General features: G+C 36.1%; 1 protein-coding gene across 1 annotated transcript in view; it reads left to right on the top strand.

Moving 5' to 3' along the window:
* The window catches only part of EFCAB5 (EF-hand calcium binding domain 5), a 96,812-nt gene that overhangs the window by 17,525 nt on the left and 62,744 nt on the right, over positions 1–16,543 (top strand). Inside the window, exons 6-7 of the mRNA XM_088802021.1 lie at positions 12,810–12,966; positions 14,876–14,924. Of these exons, the coding sequence (XP_088658147.1) occupies positions 12,810–12,966; positions 14,876–14,924 (206 nt within the window). The remainder of the gene's footprint in view (positions 1–12,809; positions 12,967–14,875; positions 14,925–16,543) is intronic.

The following is a 16,543-nucleotide window of genomic DNA, read 5'->3' as shown; positions in this document are numbered from 1 at the left end:
TCAGTGTGGGCCTGTTTGGGTTCATCTTGTTTGGGACTTCCTGCACTTCCTGGACTTGTATCTCTATTTCCTTTGCCAGGTTAGGAACATTTTCAGTCATTATTTCTTCAATTAGGTTCTCAATCTCTTGCTTTCCCTCTTCTCCTTCTGGTACCCCTATGATGCTAATGTTGTTACACTTGATGTTGTCCCAGAGGTCTCTTAAACAAGCTTCATTTTTTTGGATTCTTTTTTCTTTTTCCTGTTCCAATTGGATGTTTTCTGCTACCTTGTCTTCCAAATTGCTGATTTGATCCTCTGTTCATCTAGTCTGCTGGGGTTTCCTTCTAGTGCATTTTCCATTTCAGTTATTGTACTCTTCACTTCTGACTGGTTCTTTTTTATGGTTTTGTGTCCTTTTTAATGCTTACTATCTCTTTGTTGAAGTTCTCACTAAGTTCCTTGAGCTTCCTGGAGTAGCTCCACAAAAAGCAAGGACACCCCAAGGTCTGCTGCCACCTGCCAGCTTCCTTAAGGCTCAGCCATTGATAAAGCCTTTTGCGGTAGGTGATTTGGGTGAGGCGGGTCCTCAGGGAGGAGTCACTAGAGTGGGAAGAGTTGTGGTGACCAGGTTAATGTAGACTCTGCTTTGGTTGCAGTGCTGAGCCTGGAGCTAGCTACTTAGCAAAAGTCTCACAGCACACCCAGGCTAGTTGCTGCCCACCTGGGGTCCATGGACTCAGATAGTTTTCCGAGAAAGAGTGTAATGTGGGTGGGACTGGCTGCTGTCAAGAAAGTACCTCTGATGGAGGTACTTTGGGGGTATTGGGTGGGGCGGGTTCCCAGCGAATCTCATTAGGGTGGAGCACTGGAGCTCACCAGGCCAATCAGATTCAGATTTACCCTGTGGGGGAGGGCTCAACACAGGAATGATGGCACCCACCTATTAGCTGCACAGGAGCAGGCCCCCTCACAGGGAAAGTGGCAACTGTCCTCCAGCCCTCGTCTTAAAGCCACACACCTCAGTCTGCCCCCCTGTATACCTCTGATGCCCACCGAGTCACCATCCCTTCACGGGAGCCCAGGGTGAGTGATTGTGAGCAAGTCTGTGTGCAGGCTGTTTAAGAGGACATCTGGGTTTCCTGCAGCCTTCTGTCCCACCCAGATGGTCGGAATCCCCACCGGTTTTCCACAGCCAGGTGTGGGGGCTCTTTTTCCTGGCACCAGTACTCTGGGCTGGGGAGGTCAGTTTGGGGCTTGCTCCTCTGTGGGGAACTTCCAAGGCTGAGCTGTCCCTCCCGATTCTCAACCGCCACACAGAGGTTTGGGGTTAGCCCATCTCATGTCTCTACCACTCCTACTAGTCTCAACGTGGCTCCTTAATTATATCCTTAGTTATAAAACTTCTGTTCAGGCAGACTTTAGATGGTTTTCCAGGTTGATTGTTTCATAATTCAGTTGTAGTTTTAATGTGTTCATGGAAGGAAGCACACAGTGTGTTTATCTATTTTGCCATCTTGGATCTGTCACAACTTGTTATATTTTCAGTTGATGATATTCTTTATATTGAAAAGCATGTAAAACAATAACATAATCATACAAACTTAAGAGGATTTAAAATAATTAATTTTATAGTTATTCAAAAAGTATTTGTTGAGCTACTATTAAGTGCTTCACTATTTATAAGGCAGTAATGAAGTATATTAAATAAGTTCCTTATAGTCATGGATTTAGTTATCTCATTAGGATCCCAAGTGTATGCTTATTTATTATCTATCTCCCTTCACTGGAAAATAAGCTATACGAGAGTTGGGACTTTTTCAAAATTTAACTTTTCAGATAGGCAACATATTCACCTGGTTCAAAAGCCAAAATATATAGAGCTATACAGTGATAAGTTTCCTATCCCTATCCTCTGTCTAGCCAGTACTCTACCTCTCATAAATAACTAATGTTCTTAGTTTCCAATCCTCCCAGAGTTTCTTTATGCATACATAAGCAAATACAAATATGGATACTTAATTTTCTTCCTTTTGTGTAAAAGAATGTGGGTGAGTTACAAATATTTTCCTGTGTTTTTCACCTGCCATTTATCTTTTGTCATGCAGAAGATTTTTTATTTCTTTATGGTTGAATTTATTTACTTTTATTTTTGGCTTCCGGATTTTGAGTAATTGTTACATTTCAAAATATTAAAAGAATTCTCCCATAGTGTCTTCTAAAATTATATTTTAATTTTTATTTAAAATATTGACCCATTTGGAATTACCATCCTAGGGTAAGATGTAAGATATAGATCCAACTTTATCATTTTCCAAATGGCTACATAGTGATCCCAATAACAATTATTGAATAGTCTATCTTTGCCCCACTGTTTTGAGATGAACATTTATTACTAAATTCCTATATATTTTGGAGTGTATTTTTGGATTTTTCTGATCTTTTTTTCTGATCACTCCTGTCTATTCTTGTGTGTGTACTTTTTTAATGTGAACTGTAGGATTGATTCATCTACTTTAAAAAGGAGGGGGATGGAAGGAGAACTGACTCTGGGTGGTGAACACACAATGGGATTTATAGATGATGTAATACAGAATTGTACACCTGAAATCTATGTAATTTTACTAACAATTGTCACCCCAATAAATTTAAAAAATAAATTTAAAAAAAAGAGGAGGGGGAGAGAACACCCAAAAAAACTTATAGGAATTCTTATTGAAATCTGATTAAATTTATTCATTAACTTAGAGAAAACTGATAACTTTAATGTGTTTCCAATGTGATATATTGATGACGTATTACAGAATTGTGCACTTGAAACCTATGTAATTTTACTAACCATTGTCACCCCAATAAATTTTAATTTAAAAAAAAAGTAAAAAAAAAATGTGTTTCTACCTAACATGTGTTTTTCCATTTGCTCATTTTGTATCCATCAGTGTTGTCTTAAAGTTTTTTCATATAGGTTTGCATCTCTTGTTAGATTTATTGCCAGTTATTTTATCATTTTTTGTTGCCATGGTTAAGTGGGACTTTCTTCTTCCATTTTCTATCTAGATGTACTTTGAATACACAACAGCTATTAATTTCCGTATATTTTTGTATTCTGCTCCCTTACTGAGTTATTTTATTGTTCATAGTAAATTTTTAGTTGATTTCTTAGTTTTTTCTAACGATGCTACCATATTGTCTGCAAGTAATAGGAGTTTTCTATCTTTCTTTTCAATTTTTATACTTCCAACATCTTTTTTTACCTGATTACATTGGCTATTACCTCCAAATCAATGTTAAATGATAGTGGTGATACAGGCATTCTTGTCTTGTTTATGGCTTTAAGTAGAAATGATTCTTCTATTATTGCTTTACCATGAACAACTTAAATAAATTATTTATGTATACCATAATTCTACTCCATTTGATCTGAAAAGATATATTTTATCACATAAGGAAAATGCACCTAATTTCTATCTCATAGAGTGATTTTTATAAAATCAAGAATGTTGATTTTGTCAAATGCTTTTTCAACATCTATGGAGATGATCATTTGACCTTTACCCTAGGTTCATTAGTAATGAATTTTATTAATAGATTTCCTAATTTTGAGCTATCTTGTAATTCCTGAAATAAATCCAACTTGGTTGCTATATATTTGGTTACATTGAAATATGCTTTCTACTAGTGAGACAGAATAAATGTTTCATTCTTTCCCTTTAATTCTAGATTTTCAGAATTCTCTCTCTCTCTCTCTCTCTCTCTCTCTCTCTCTCTCTCTCTCTCTCAAAAATCACCTCTAGTGTCAGCAAATGAAAGATTTTCCCCCTTTTGTCGAAGGGTTCTTTTTTGAGTATCATTACAGCCACATGGATTTTAGTATTTATGCAATGTATTTTAATCAATTGTAGTCATTTTTTCTTTTTCGTGCTCACCTTGACCCAGCTTTGATTCTTGTGTTCTTCTGACATTTCTTCTTAAGTCTTTAAAGCTTCATGCATTTTTTTTTAAGGATTCTTCATTCCTTTTAAGGGGATCAGTCATGTAGGAACTAGGAATGCTCATAAGTATTGAATTGTCATCACTTCTAGGCTCTCTCACAACTAACACATAATTTTTTAAAATGAGTTTGTATTAATAATTTCATATCAAATACAATGTTTCAGGGTTTATATCTGATTCCTTGATTTTATATTTGTATCTTTTTTTTTTCTTTACACTGAAAATCTTGGTTTCTAATAAGATTGAGAGAACTACTTTTTTGTTTCATCCTATAATTAATTTACATAAAATAGCTTCAAAATAATAATACCAACAAGCCTACTAATAATGGAACTACTAAATGAGGTTTTAGATTTATTTGCAGCTTTTTTGTCCATATAATAATATACCCTACTAAGTATGTGTGTGTGTGTTTAAAAAATGAAATCATTCAAAAAGTAGAAGAAACCAGGGGTTACATTTCTTTATAACCAGTGAAAAGCCTTTTGAACCATGACTCAAAGTCATGAAAATATTGATAAATTTGATTACATAAAAATTAAAACCTTTTTGCCTGGTAAATTGAGTGGCAACTACTCAATTCTGCTGCTGTTATATGAAAGTAGCTATAGACAATATGTAAATGAATAAGCATGGCTGTGTTCTAATAAAACTTTATTTATGAATACTAATTTGAATTTCTACATGCTACAAAATATTATTCTTATTTTTATTTTTAAAAACTATCTTATAATGTAAAATCTTAGCTTTTGAGCTGTACAAAACCAGGCAGCAAGCCAGATTTGGCCCCTAGGATGTAGTTTGCTATTATCTGACCCCTGTTTGGTCTCTTTCAGACCTAAAACAACAAATAAGACACTTTGAATCTGATTCGCTTCCTGAATCTTCATATTTTAATTCTGTGTGACTTGTTTTAGTGTACTTCCTGTAGGGTAAGCAACTAATTAGAAGCTTAAATGATCATTCTTTTGGAATTAGGTACATATGTTCCTCTAGAATAAAGTAAGAGACACGTATATTAACTCTTCTTTTGTTTTATTTTATGTGTGGACATGGAATTTTTATTTTCAGTTCAAACAGTCTTTCTCAGAGTGTGGTCACTTGCCAATAACATCAGAATTACCTGGGTGCTTGGTTAAAAGTGTAGATTCCTAGCTTCTTCCTCAGATCTTCTGAATCAGAACCTCAAGGAATGCATTTAAAACAAGTTCCACAGGAGGTTATTATGCACAATAAAGTTTCAAGACCAATCATTTAGCAAAACCAAATTAAGGGAGTTTTAATACTAGTGAAAAGTTCCAATAGCTGCAGGGAGCAGGGTCATTAAATGTAATAAATAGCTTAAAGAACATTTCTGTTCACCATCTGTTCTTGCAGAGAAATAAATTAGATTTGTATTTAGATCTAGTTCCATAAAAAAACTTAAAATTGGAAACTGTGTCAAGGCTGTAAATCAATATATTGACAAATCCTTTCCCCTGTTAGGGATATGTAAATCTCAATCAGTGCGTAAACCTAGGTGTTTATCAATAACTATAGTAAGAATAGTAATGGGCAGACTAGAACCCTGGTCTAGGGTCCATTGCCAACCAATAATATGACAAGGATTAGTTTGTTTCATTGATGCTTCTTGAACTGGGAATTTGAATATTTAGAGTCATTTGAGGTTTGTTAAGAGCCTAGTTTCTGTAGGAGTGATACTGATGTAGGAATTTCATAAAAGAGTTAAAATAATCAGAGATGCTTAAAATCCAAGATCTATACATGTACGTCAACCTGGGACAGTGTCAGGTTTTTGTAGAATATTCAGAAATCCTAGGGATGCTTTACAACAGCACAATGTCTATTGACTTAAAGCTTGGATACCCAGCATCCTAGCGAAAAGAGTCCTGCTTTTAAATTCCCTGAACTATATCATTGTTTGTGTTGTTCTCAATTCAGGAGAGCTTTGGAGAAGTCCATTCGTTTTGGGAATGAGAGTTTTTCTTATTGATTTTCAAGAAAAAGACAAATAAAATGTTTGTTTGGTTTGTCAAGACTTTATCTTCTGATGATAATGTTAAAACGTTCATCTGTCTAAACCTGATCTGAAGTTTTCTTCTTCCTGCTTCCCAGCACAAAAAGGGATTCATCTCTGTTTGGTGTCTAAGGACAACAGATAGAGAAGACACTCCTTCCTAATCTGGAACAATTTTCATAGTAGTAGCCACTTATCTGAAAAATAAAATATTACTGTTGTTTGTAAGTTGTACACATGCAATATATTTTTATTGCATTTCATCAGAATTCCTGGAAGATAGGTATAGAACTGAAGCGGACTTTAATCCTTACATGTAATTTTGCAAAACCAATAAGGAGTTATGTTTGTGTCATTGCTTTTCTTCATATTTCCTTTTCTTTTAGCATCTTTCTTTCAGTATCTTTTCCCTCTCACTTTTGATTCTACCAGTGCTTGAGAACACATATTCTGTAAGTCACTACTGCCTTGTGAATTGATAATGAAAAAAATTTGCTCTTAAATTAGGGTTGCAAACTTTCAATAGCCTGATGGTGGTGATGGTTAAACGCATATGTACATGTGTTGAAATTTGTACAACTGTGCACCAAAAAGGTCAATTTCACTATATGATATTTTCAAAAATGAACACATTTAAGCAGTAAAAGAAGGTTTGCAGAAGACAATTATTAATGTTAGAATTTTACACTATTCCAGAGAAGAAGGGCCTATTATACTATAAATTTCCTCTCGTTTCCTCCCCAGTCCTGATACACAGTCCTAATCCTAGAATGAGAGTTCAAATGAACCAGGAAGTATATTTAAGAGACCCACGGCAAAAACTTGGACCTTTTCCTGTATGGCAGTGTAGCAATGCATAACCAGTTCTGGCTTGGTAATGATCTCTGATCCCTGTATCTGTTGCTTATTTATTATCACTGCGCGTCTGTGATACACCTTGAGATATCTTTTGGGCATTTTTCCTATGACTCCTTTTTTTTTTTTTAGCCTTATGGGCTAATCATGTAATATTTAGTCCATGAAATCAAAGCATCACAAAGAAATATTTCAGAGAAACACTTTTTCAGCCACAGCTACATAAAGAAGAAAAATAAGTCAGTATAAATGCTCAAGCATTAAGGAAACACAAACCAAGTAAACACTAAAAGGGAAAGAGATGCATGCCTTTATTTTACTTATAATAATTATCTGCAAATGAACTGATATACAGTGTTCAAGGAACTTATGCAGACTATGTCACAAATCTGTTGTGTATGTTTCTATTGGAATGGGGTATCTGCAAAGGGTTTGAGGCTTTACTTCAAAGTATTTACTTTTTGTATTAAAAACAAACAAACAGACAAACAAACAAAAACCCTCAAAATGTCTAACTCATCCTTACAAGATGCCGGCACTAGGGCTTGGCAAGACCGAGGGAATGTTTCATCCTTGATATGGGTGTTTGTCAGTTGCCAGGAGACAGTGACTTCCAAGACAGATGTCTGCTCAGGTAGACAGCTGCCACCTCTTTACTAAACACAACACTTGTGCTTACATGATGTTAGGAAACCCCACAGGTGCTTCTCCCCAGGTGACATTATCAATATTCGTCATCTTGTGAATCTGCATTGAATATCATATTTCATCAGTTCAGTAAAACAGATTATGCCAAAAGGGAGTGGATAGATAAGGAAAATGTGTTTTTATAGCATTTGAATGACTATGTATTATACCCAAATATATGTCATAGGACTTTGTCCAAACAGGTTCTACTTTTGTTCAACCTAAAGCATAATAATAATGCATATATACTGACTAGTTTCATATCCATCTCTAAGCCACAGTAAGTATCACTTCTTCTGGGATACCTTCTGCCACATCTGGCCTGGATTTGGTACTTTTTCTATATATTCCAGAAGCATCTACAGGCTCATGTCAACCCTCCACACACTGTAATGTGATTCTTGAGATATCTCCTCATAATCTCTTTGGAGACAAGGATTATTTTCGATCACACCTGTATTTCCAATACTGAGCACAGTGCTTGGTATGAGTTGGGGCTTAATAGTGTTTGTTAGATAAATGAACTAATAACTTGAATTTATTAAGGCATCTTTACTCAATTAGTATTTATTGCATAACTACTGAGTTCTCAATGTTGAGCAATACCTAACAGGGAAAAATTACAGAATTTGGTTCTTGTCAGGAGGAACTTATGCAGTGTAGTTGACGAAATATAACTAAAACATAGCTAAATTTAGCAAAGCAGTTGTCCATACACATTTTACCTACTTCCCATGTTTCTCAACCTGTTCTATCTGGACTTTGTTCCAAACTCTCTTCAATAAATGGCCCTTACCAAAATCTCAATATTCTCCATTCCTACTATTTGCTAACAGTTCTGTTGATTTATAGGCCCAGTGGAAAGTTTGCCATCCTCATCTTACATGACCTTTTAGCAGTATTCAACGATGTTGAAAATTTCCCCCTTGAAATAGTCTTTCCCTTCCCTTCTATGATATGATTCTTTACTAGTTTTCCTTCTCTCCCTATTTAGTTCTTTTCCATGTCCTTTACTGGATTATTCTCCGCTACCTGATCTTCAAAGACTAAGGTTCCTCAAGGCCTGGTACGAGGCCTTGTTCTCCGATGACGCCATAATCCATCCCTGAGTGCTCCCATTCCAACACATGACATCAGTTACCATGTATACATTCATACCTCTTAGATTTATATCTCTAGCCCAAACACCTGTTTTGAGCTCCAAACAGTGTATGCAGTTATCTATTCAATATCTCCACTTGGGTGTTTCACAAGCACGTCAGGCTCAACTGTCTTATTTGGCTAACCATCCAGAGTCTCAAGCCAAAAGCAGAGGGATCAACCATCCTTGACACTTGCTTCCTTACTGCTCACTTCCAGTAAATCATTAAGTCCTATTGATTTTACCTCCTTCTCTCCAATCTATTCATTTCTGACCTCTCCCATTGCGACAACCCTAGTCAAAGCTACCATCATCTCTCACTTGCACTATTGCAACAGTCTCCTAATTGGTATGTTTACCTCCGCTCTTGCCTTCTTCCAGTCTGTTCTTTACCTGTATCTGAAGTGATTTGTTTTTTAAAAGTTAACCTTATCATGTTTTCCTTCAATGTAAAAGCTTTCAGTGGTATCCCTTTACTCTTAGAATAAAGTCCTAAATCCTTAATTGGGCTGTAAGACCTTCCTTGTATGACCTGCTTAGGTCCCTGACTTTCTTTCTGGCCCTGCCTCCTGCCTCATTCCTTCTCACACTCTCTACTCCAAAAACATAGGATTTCTTTCAGTTCTTCAAACATACTGCACTTCTTTCTCACGCAGAGTGTTTACATATACCATTCCCTTGGCCTGTATCACTCTTCTTCCTCTTTACCTTATCCTACCAATCCTCTAGAGTTCACTTGAAATAGGACTTTATTGTAAATTAACTAATCTAATCTCGCTTTTGCCCTCATGATGAAGTTTTTTTTTGGTGTGGGTTTTTTTTTGCTTTTTTGTTTTTAGATACATAAGATTATTATGAGATACATCTTAATTTGGGAGTAATCAAGTATTTAATGTCGAAATCTCTGGAATTAATCATCAGTATTTAATGGGGAGGCTATGATAAATGTTGTTCATCATTTTACAAAATTCCAAATAAGCCTAATTATTTCTCTGTTCCAATATCATTGATTAACCAGTAACTTAGATTTTTCGTAAGTCATTACACTTATGTTAGGAATCTCATTTCATAAATAAGATACATGTTGAATAAACAAAAAGAAACTAAGAATTAGTATAATAATTAAATGGATACATCATATATGGTTTTTATAGGAATACTCGTCACAGGAATAATATGGCTGTGTTCCAGGAATGGCAAGAGATCCAGCTTAGCTTTGTGAAACTAAAACCACTAGAGCTTAAAAACAAACAAACAAACACCGAGCGTATTAACTTGCCAGACAAAGAAATACACACCAGTGAAGACTTCATTGAATAGTTTTCAGAAGAGGAAAATTCAGGGGTTTTTAAGTATTAGGAAGGGAGCTTCATGCTGGTTACACATGTAATAATTGATAACTATCACTGTAGAGGACAGAGTAAGTCCATAGGTTTGTACATGATTGATTACAACAAGCCCCATTGTTTAACAGTCAAGAGTCTTCATGTAGGTCCAGTAATGGTCTGGTATACTGGAGTCACTCAAAATTCATGGTCAGTACCCACTTAAGCTGGTTAGAACCAGTTTTGATGAAATACAACATTCAGTTTTGATATAATTTAAGCAAATGCTGCTCAAAGTGGAAGGTTTTCCTTGTACAATTTGAATGGATGGGTGGAATTTGGATTGTCACAACTAGAGCTGTCACAATGATCAGTTAGATTTATACTGTACTTTTCCTTAAAAGATATCAAAATACTTGTTAAGAGGAGGAACTTTTATTAGTTAGCTTTTGCTGCATAACAAAATACCTCAAAACTTAGTGGCTTAAAGCAATAATAATTTATAATATTTGCTCATGATTTTGTGGGTTGGTAACCTTGGGCTGGGTTCATGACTCATCTCTGCTCCCCGTGGTATCAGTTGCACTTACTCATGCATTGTAATAAGCTGTCAATTGACAGCCTTAGTCACTTGTCTATCAATCACTTGTTTGCAAAAGCAATGGAAGTAAGTGGATCATCATCCAGAAGGCTAGCCAAGCTCATTTCTAAGGTGGTGGTGGGAGGGCTCCTAAGTTCAATAAAAGAGGCAAGCCCCCATCCGTGTTCAAGCACTTTCTTTTCTTTTTTCTTCCCAGTTTCATTACAGTATAATTAATAGCACTTTTCAACTTGATTTTGCGTCATGTTTGCTAATGGTCCATTGACCAAAGCAAGTCACATGGCCACACCAGACACAAGGGTACAGAAATAGACTCCATCCTCTTGATGGAAGGAGCTTCAAAGTTACAGTGCATACAAACAGACATGCATACAGAAATGGGAAGAATCTGTGACCATTTTGCATTTTACCCCACTAGTTTTTCCTCCTTTCCAGTCTCCTTAAATATGGATGTATACTTATATTTACACTGTTAACAGGTTATCCCTACTCTATACTGACCAAAATTAAGAGTTTTGGATGCTCTGGAATTCTGTTGATGGATGTGGATATCCTCATAAGATAATACAGACCACAGAAGAGAAATTTTGTTCATTCCTTCAATGAGTTGTTACTTAATCAATTTAAAATCCTTTTAGATTATATCTAGAGTCTCACGTACAGTGGCCATTAAATTAATGTGGGCATTAATAAGTGGGAGGACGTGATTTCTAAGCTGGGATCTAAAAGATGTAGAAGATCTAATCAAGCAAAGAGAGAGAGAGAGAGAAGTATTTCAGGCAGATAGAAACGTGACAGAAACCCAATTCTATCAATCCATTTTTATGTTCAGTACTTATACACAATGTTGTTGAACTTTTCTGCATTAGACCCTAAGCTTTATTAATGGCAGAATCCATAGTAGGTTCCCAATAAATGGTTGTGTAATGAGTGAATAAGTGAGTGACTTAGTAAGTGAGTGAATGAATGAATGAATGAATGAATAATGAGACAAAGCTGGAAGAAAGATAGACACAGAATAGAGAGTCACGCAGAGAGAGGGAGAAGGGAAAAGGGAGAGAAGAGGGAGAGAGGGAGATAGATAAAGCAGCAGAGGGAGAAAGAGTAGGGGAAAAGCAGAAGGAGAGCCAGCAGAGAAAGGGACTGGAGGCTCTGAGATAAGTGATGGAAGTTTGTCAGCTTAGCAGTTGTACCAGAGGAACTTAGCACTTCCTTTAAAATACTAACCTTCTAGTGGTTTAGAAACAGGCCCTTCTACACTATTAAATCACTTGCCTCCTGTAGTTTTCAAACTTTAAAGTTTATTTTTGAAGTCTTATTTTCCTGGAGCATTTTGAAGGCTTCATATGGGCATAAAGTAATGACTTAGATTTTAGTTGTCTCTTTTGGATTATTAAAGGTATCCAATTTACCAGTTCTTACTGAAAATTCTTTTGCATTTTAACATCAGATTGCCTTAGTTTTTCTTCTTTGAAAGATAAAGACCTGCCTCAAACATTATTGGAAAATTACATTTGAAACCAGCAGCTATTTTTACTGTTCTGAGTCATTTTGGTCTTTCAATCAAAGCCAGTTTGGGGGTTTTGAAGTCCTAATAGGTACAATGAACATAGGAACAACTGAAATCACAATTCTTCCCAGTTTTCCACTTGGGTGATACAGCTCTGTCTGAGTACAAGGGTAACTGTTATGCTCAGGGGCTGTCAAAGTGCTTGACTCTGGCCAAAATAAGGAAATTGCAATATATATTCCTAGACAGAAATCAAAAGTTTGGTCCAAGGCATCAGAATTACGTCAGATGCTTGTTATACATGCAGCTTCCAAGCTCCCGCCCTAGACTGTGAATCAGAGTCCTTTTATATTGTTTCTGTGTCCAGAGGAGAGAGAAGCTCACTGACTTACGGCCTTAGTGCATTCAACCTTGCTTTTAGTATATATGTGCCAACTTCTAGGGATAGTCTTAGCATTTCCTAAACATAGTATTTAGTTGGGTAAAATAAGGCCTACCTCTATAAAAAGGCAAGTCATAGTAGAAGGTAGCATATGATTAATGGGCTGCCGGGTTGAATCAAGGACAATTGCATGGAGAAAAGGCCAGTACAAAGTTTAGCTGAGGTTCTACACTCTTGGATTCTACCATTTGAACAATCTAAGTTAAATCCAGTGGTCTTAACTCAACATACTCACATATTCTATTTCCACGGCTTTCAGAGTCTCTAAGATGAAGGAGAAGGTTAAACAGCAACAAGAACAAAGAGAATCCATAAGTAAAGTCAAAGTCAAGGTGGCCAACACACGGAGACAGGCTCTGCAGGAACAGTTCAATGAATGGATTCTAGACCCCCAAGGAATGATCCCTATGATAGTGGTAAGAAAGGGGGACGCTGTGAAGGGCAGGTGGGATGGACAATAAGAGGGTGATGGTTGAATACTGAGTGGAGTGCTAAAAGCCTCCGTCTAAATTTTCACTCCTGCTGAGGTAAGTCAATTCTTGACACGTCTAGTCCATGAGAGTAGATTATTTTCAATTTTTTCTTGAGTTTTTTTTTTTAAATCACAGCTAGAGTTCTAAAATATTGGCTCTGACTGAAGTTCCCAAACTCTTCATTACAGACAGATACAGATTTCACTTGTTTGTTTGTTTGTACTTTATATGCATGTGACTAATTACTTCTGTGGGCTAAGAGACCATGTCTCTCAGCTCCAGAAAATATCTGTGCTCTAAGAGTTAAATATTTTCTCTTAGTTGTATATAGATGTGAGAATACTTACTAGTTAGATAAAAATGACAAGCATATTTTTGATTCAAAGTGAATTATTAAAAAGAGACCAAGGAAGACAAGCCACAGACTGGGAGAAAATATTTGCAAAAGACATATCTGATAAAGGACTGTTATCCAAAATATGCAAAGGACTCTTAAAACTCAACAAAAAGAAAATGAACAACAGATTGAAAAATGGGCAAAAACAGAAAAAAACAACCATGAGATACCACTACTCAGCTACCAGAGTGGCCAAAATCCAGAATACTGACAACACCGAATGCTGGCAAAGATGTGCAACAACAGAAACTCTTATTCACTGTTGGTGGGAATGCAAAATGGTACAGCCACTTTGGAAGACAGTTTGGCGGTTTCTTATAAAATTAAACATACTTTTACCATACAATCCAGCCATTACGTTTCTTGGCATTTACAGGAGTTGAAAACTATGTCCTTGTAAAAACAAGTACATAGATGTTTATAGCAGCTTTATTTATAATTGCCAAAGTGTGGAAGCAACCAAGAAATCCTTCAGTAAGTGAATGGCTAGATCAACTGTGGTCCATCCAAACAATGGAATATTATTCAGCACTAAAAAGAAATGAGCTATCAAACCATGAAAAGACATGGAGGAACCTTAAATCCATATGGCTAACTGAAAAGAGGCAATCTGAAAAGGCTACATACTGTATGATTCCAACTCTATTAGAGTCTGGAAAACGTAAAACTGTGGAGACAGTAAAAAGATCAGCGGTTTCCAGGAGTGAGAGGGAAAGGAAGGATGAGTAGACAGAGCACAGAGGATTTTTAGGGTGGTAAACAGTTCTGGATGATACCATAATGATGGATACATGTCATCATACACTTATCAAAACCCATAGAATGTACATCTAATGTATATTAGATTCCTAGTGTAAACTAAGGACCTTGGGTTTTGATGTTTCCATGAAGGTTCATTGATTGTAACGAATGTACCACTGTGTGTGTTGGGGGGTGGCTGTTGAGAACGGGGAAGCTGTGTGGGTGGTAGGAGGGGCAGGAAGTACATAGGGCCTCACTATACTTTCTGCTCAATTTTGTTGTGAAACTAAAACTGCTCTAAAAAATAAAATCTATTTTTTTAAAAAATGGACCAAGAAGAACTCTGAAATTTCAGATTTTTGTAATTGAAGAATGAGGAATTATGGAGGATTCTTTGGATTGCCGAGTTGGTTGCCAAAGGTGCCTTAGCTCCATCATGACAGAGATGTCCCTGGAGAAGGCAAACCAGGCTCCCTCTCAGCCTCCTAGCTTTTACACAAAGAGGTTGGGAACCATTGAGGCCATACTCATATATGTGAAAGCATTTTATATACCTTGAAATATTCTATAAACTAAATGTTAATTATTACTATTTTTGTCCCTGGGTTAAAAGGATTACCCAGGACCTAAATTGAAAGACTAAAGCCAGCTTTTAGTCCAAAACACTAAATATATGGTAATTGAGAAGTAATATATCATCTCTTTGATTGGCAGATTCAGAATGTTCTTCATGAATTTTTTCAAAATTCAGATTACCAGCTTGGTAAGCATGCCTATTACTATAGCATTTATGTTTTTCTCTCTTTTTCGAGAAAGGGAGGGGGTGCTAAATTAAGATGAAGAGTCAATGTTGAGATAGATGTTATACAGATATACTTAAGCTCTTTGGCTCTTTCCAGATGGAGAATGTAGAGAAGCAACTAGTAATTTTCAATCCTTTTAGTCTAGTGGCCCGTTTTATTACAAATATTCTGTAATACCCTTTATTATCCTATCAAATTCCTAGAAAATATTACTTACATTTTAAAAGAAAGATATAATGTCACATATCTTTGTGATATAATGGAGAAATACGAGGAGAGACGTAAGAAAATTATATGTGTTAAATTTCAATATATGAATGTTTGGTTACAACTTCACTATAAGACAGAATGGGGTAGTCAGAAATCTGTATTTACTCATAATGCATGTTTAGATATAAGAAAAGTAAAATTACATCCAATTGACCATTTCTTTGTATTTGGCAATTTGAAATAAGAGCAAAATGAACGGATTTGTATATTGACGTAGAATCCCCATGAATAGGAGAGGTAGAAAATGCAGACTGACACAATTTATGATATTACCTCCCATTACGTAATTTCCTGAAATGGTGAACAACTCTTGATAAAGTTCCAGAAGGAAGCAAAGTACAATCCTCTCTCAAATTTTCATAGTAGTTACACTTTTCAAAAATTCAACAGTAAAAATAGGTTCTGTATTTATACGAAAAAATAGAGGTAGGTTCTGACTCCAAATTATTCTAAGCAGGTGTTTTCACCTACTTGAGTGTCTGGCAGGAGGGGGCAAGTCTTGATTGTGCTGGAATTGCAGCAGTTCCACCTGTACTCCTACTCCCCATCATTGTGGCAACAAAAACTCACCTACAAATTCCCTCCATGCTCACGGGGGCAGGGGGAGGCAGTAAGTACCACACCTATGGATAGCCACAGATTTTGATGCTTTCGTTTTCAGAAAGGTTTCCTTATATGAGATTAAGCCCCCCCAAAAAAATTCGGACTTGTTGAATAAAGAACTAGAGTTTAAGTCCTGAGATTTACATAATTTATATCCAGTTGATTTTTTCCAATTGATTTTTGACCGCTTGATTACACTGATAACAATTGATTATCTGAAGTCTGTTTTCACTTTTAAAAATAAAATATGCTTTCCATTCTTCCAATCACTGGTCCGGAAACATGATTTGGACCTTGCTAACAACCTTTTACCTTTCCTTTCAGCCTATCCAAAAACTGCAATTCTTCAACCTCAACGCCCCTTTCAGAAAAGCTTTGAAATAACTTATTTTATTTACTTAGCTTTTGATGAGGATACAAAAAGAATGAAAAGAGCTCATGTGAGATTGTGATAAAATTAGAGACATGGAGGCCACTCCAATTGGCAGTGTTTATTTCTCCTCTCACCTCCTATACTATAGTAGTATTTATTTTCAGTAACATTTATTCATTCAATATTTATTGAGCCGTCACTTAGTTCTAGAACCTGTGATGGGGTAGAGGATGCAAAGAGGACTGAGACATGTTTCCTGCCCTTAAATGGCTCAAAGTCCAGCCAGGGGACAGACACATACACTTAATAGCAACTGTTACTGGTAGAAACCAG

Source organism: Rhinolophus sinicus, chromosome 12, assembly GCF_057876585.1.
Source record: "Rhinolophus sinicus isolate RSI-liver-muscle chromosome 12, RSI-T2T, whole genome shotgun sequence".
Taxonomy (NCBI): Eukaryota; Metazoa; Chordata; class Mammalia; order Chiroptera; family Rhinolophidae; genus Rhinolophus; species Rhinolophus sinicus.
This window is presented reverse-complemented; position numbering and strand designations above follow the sequence as displayed.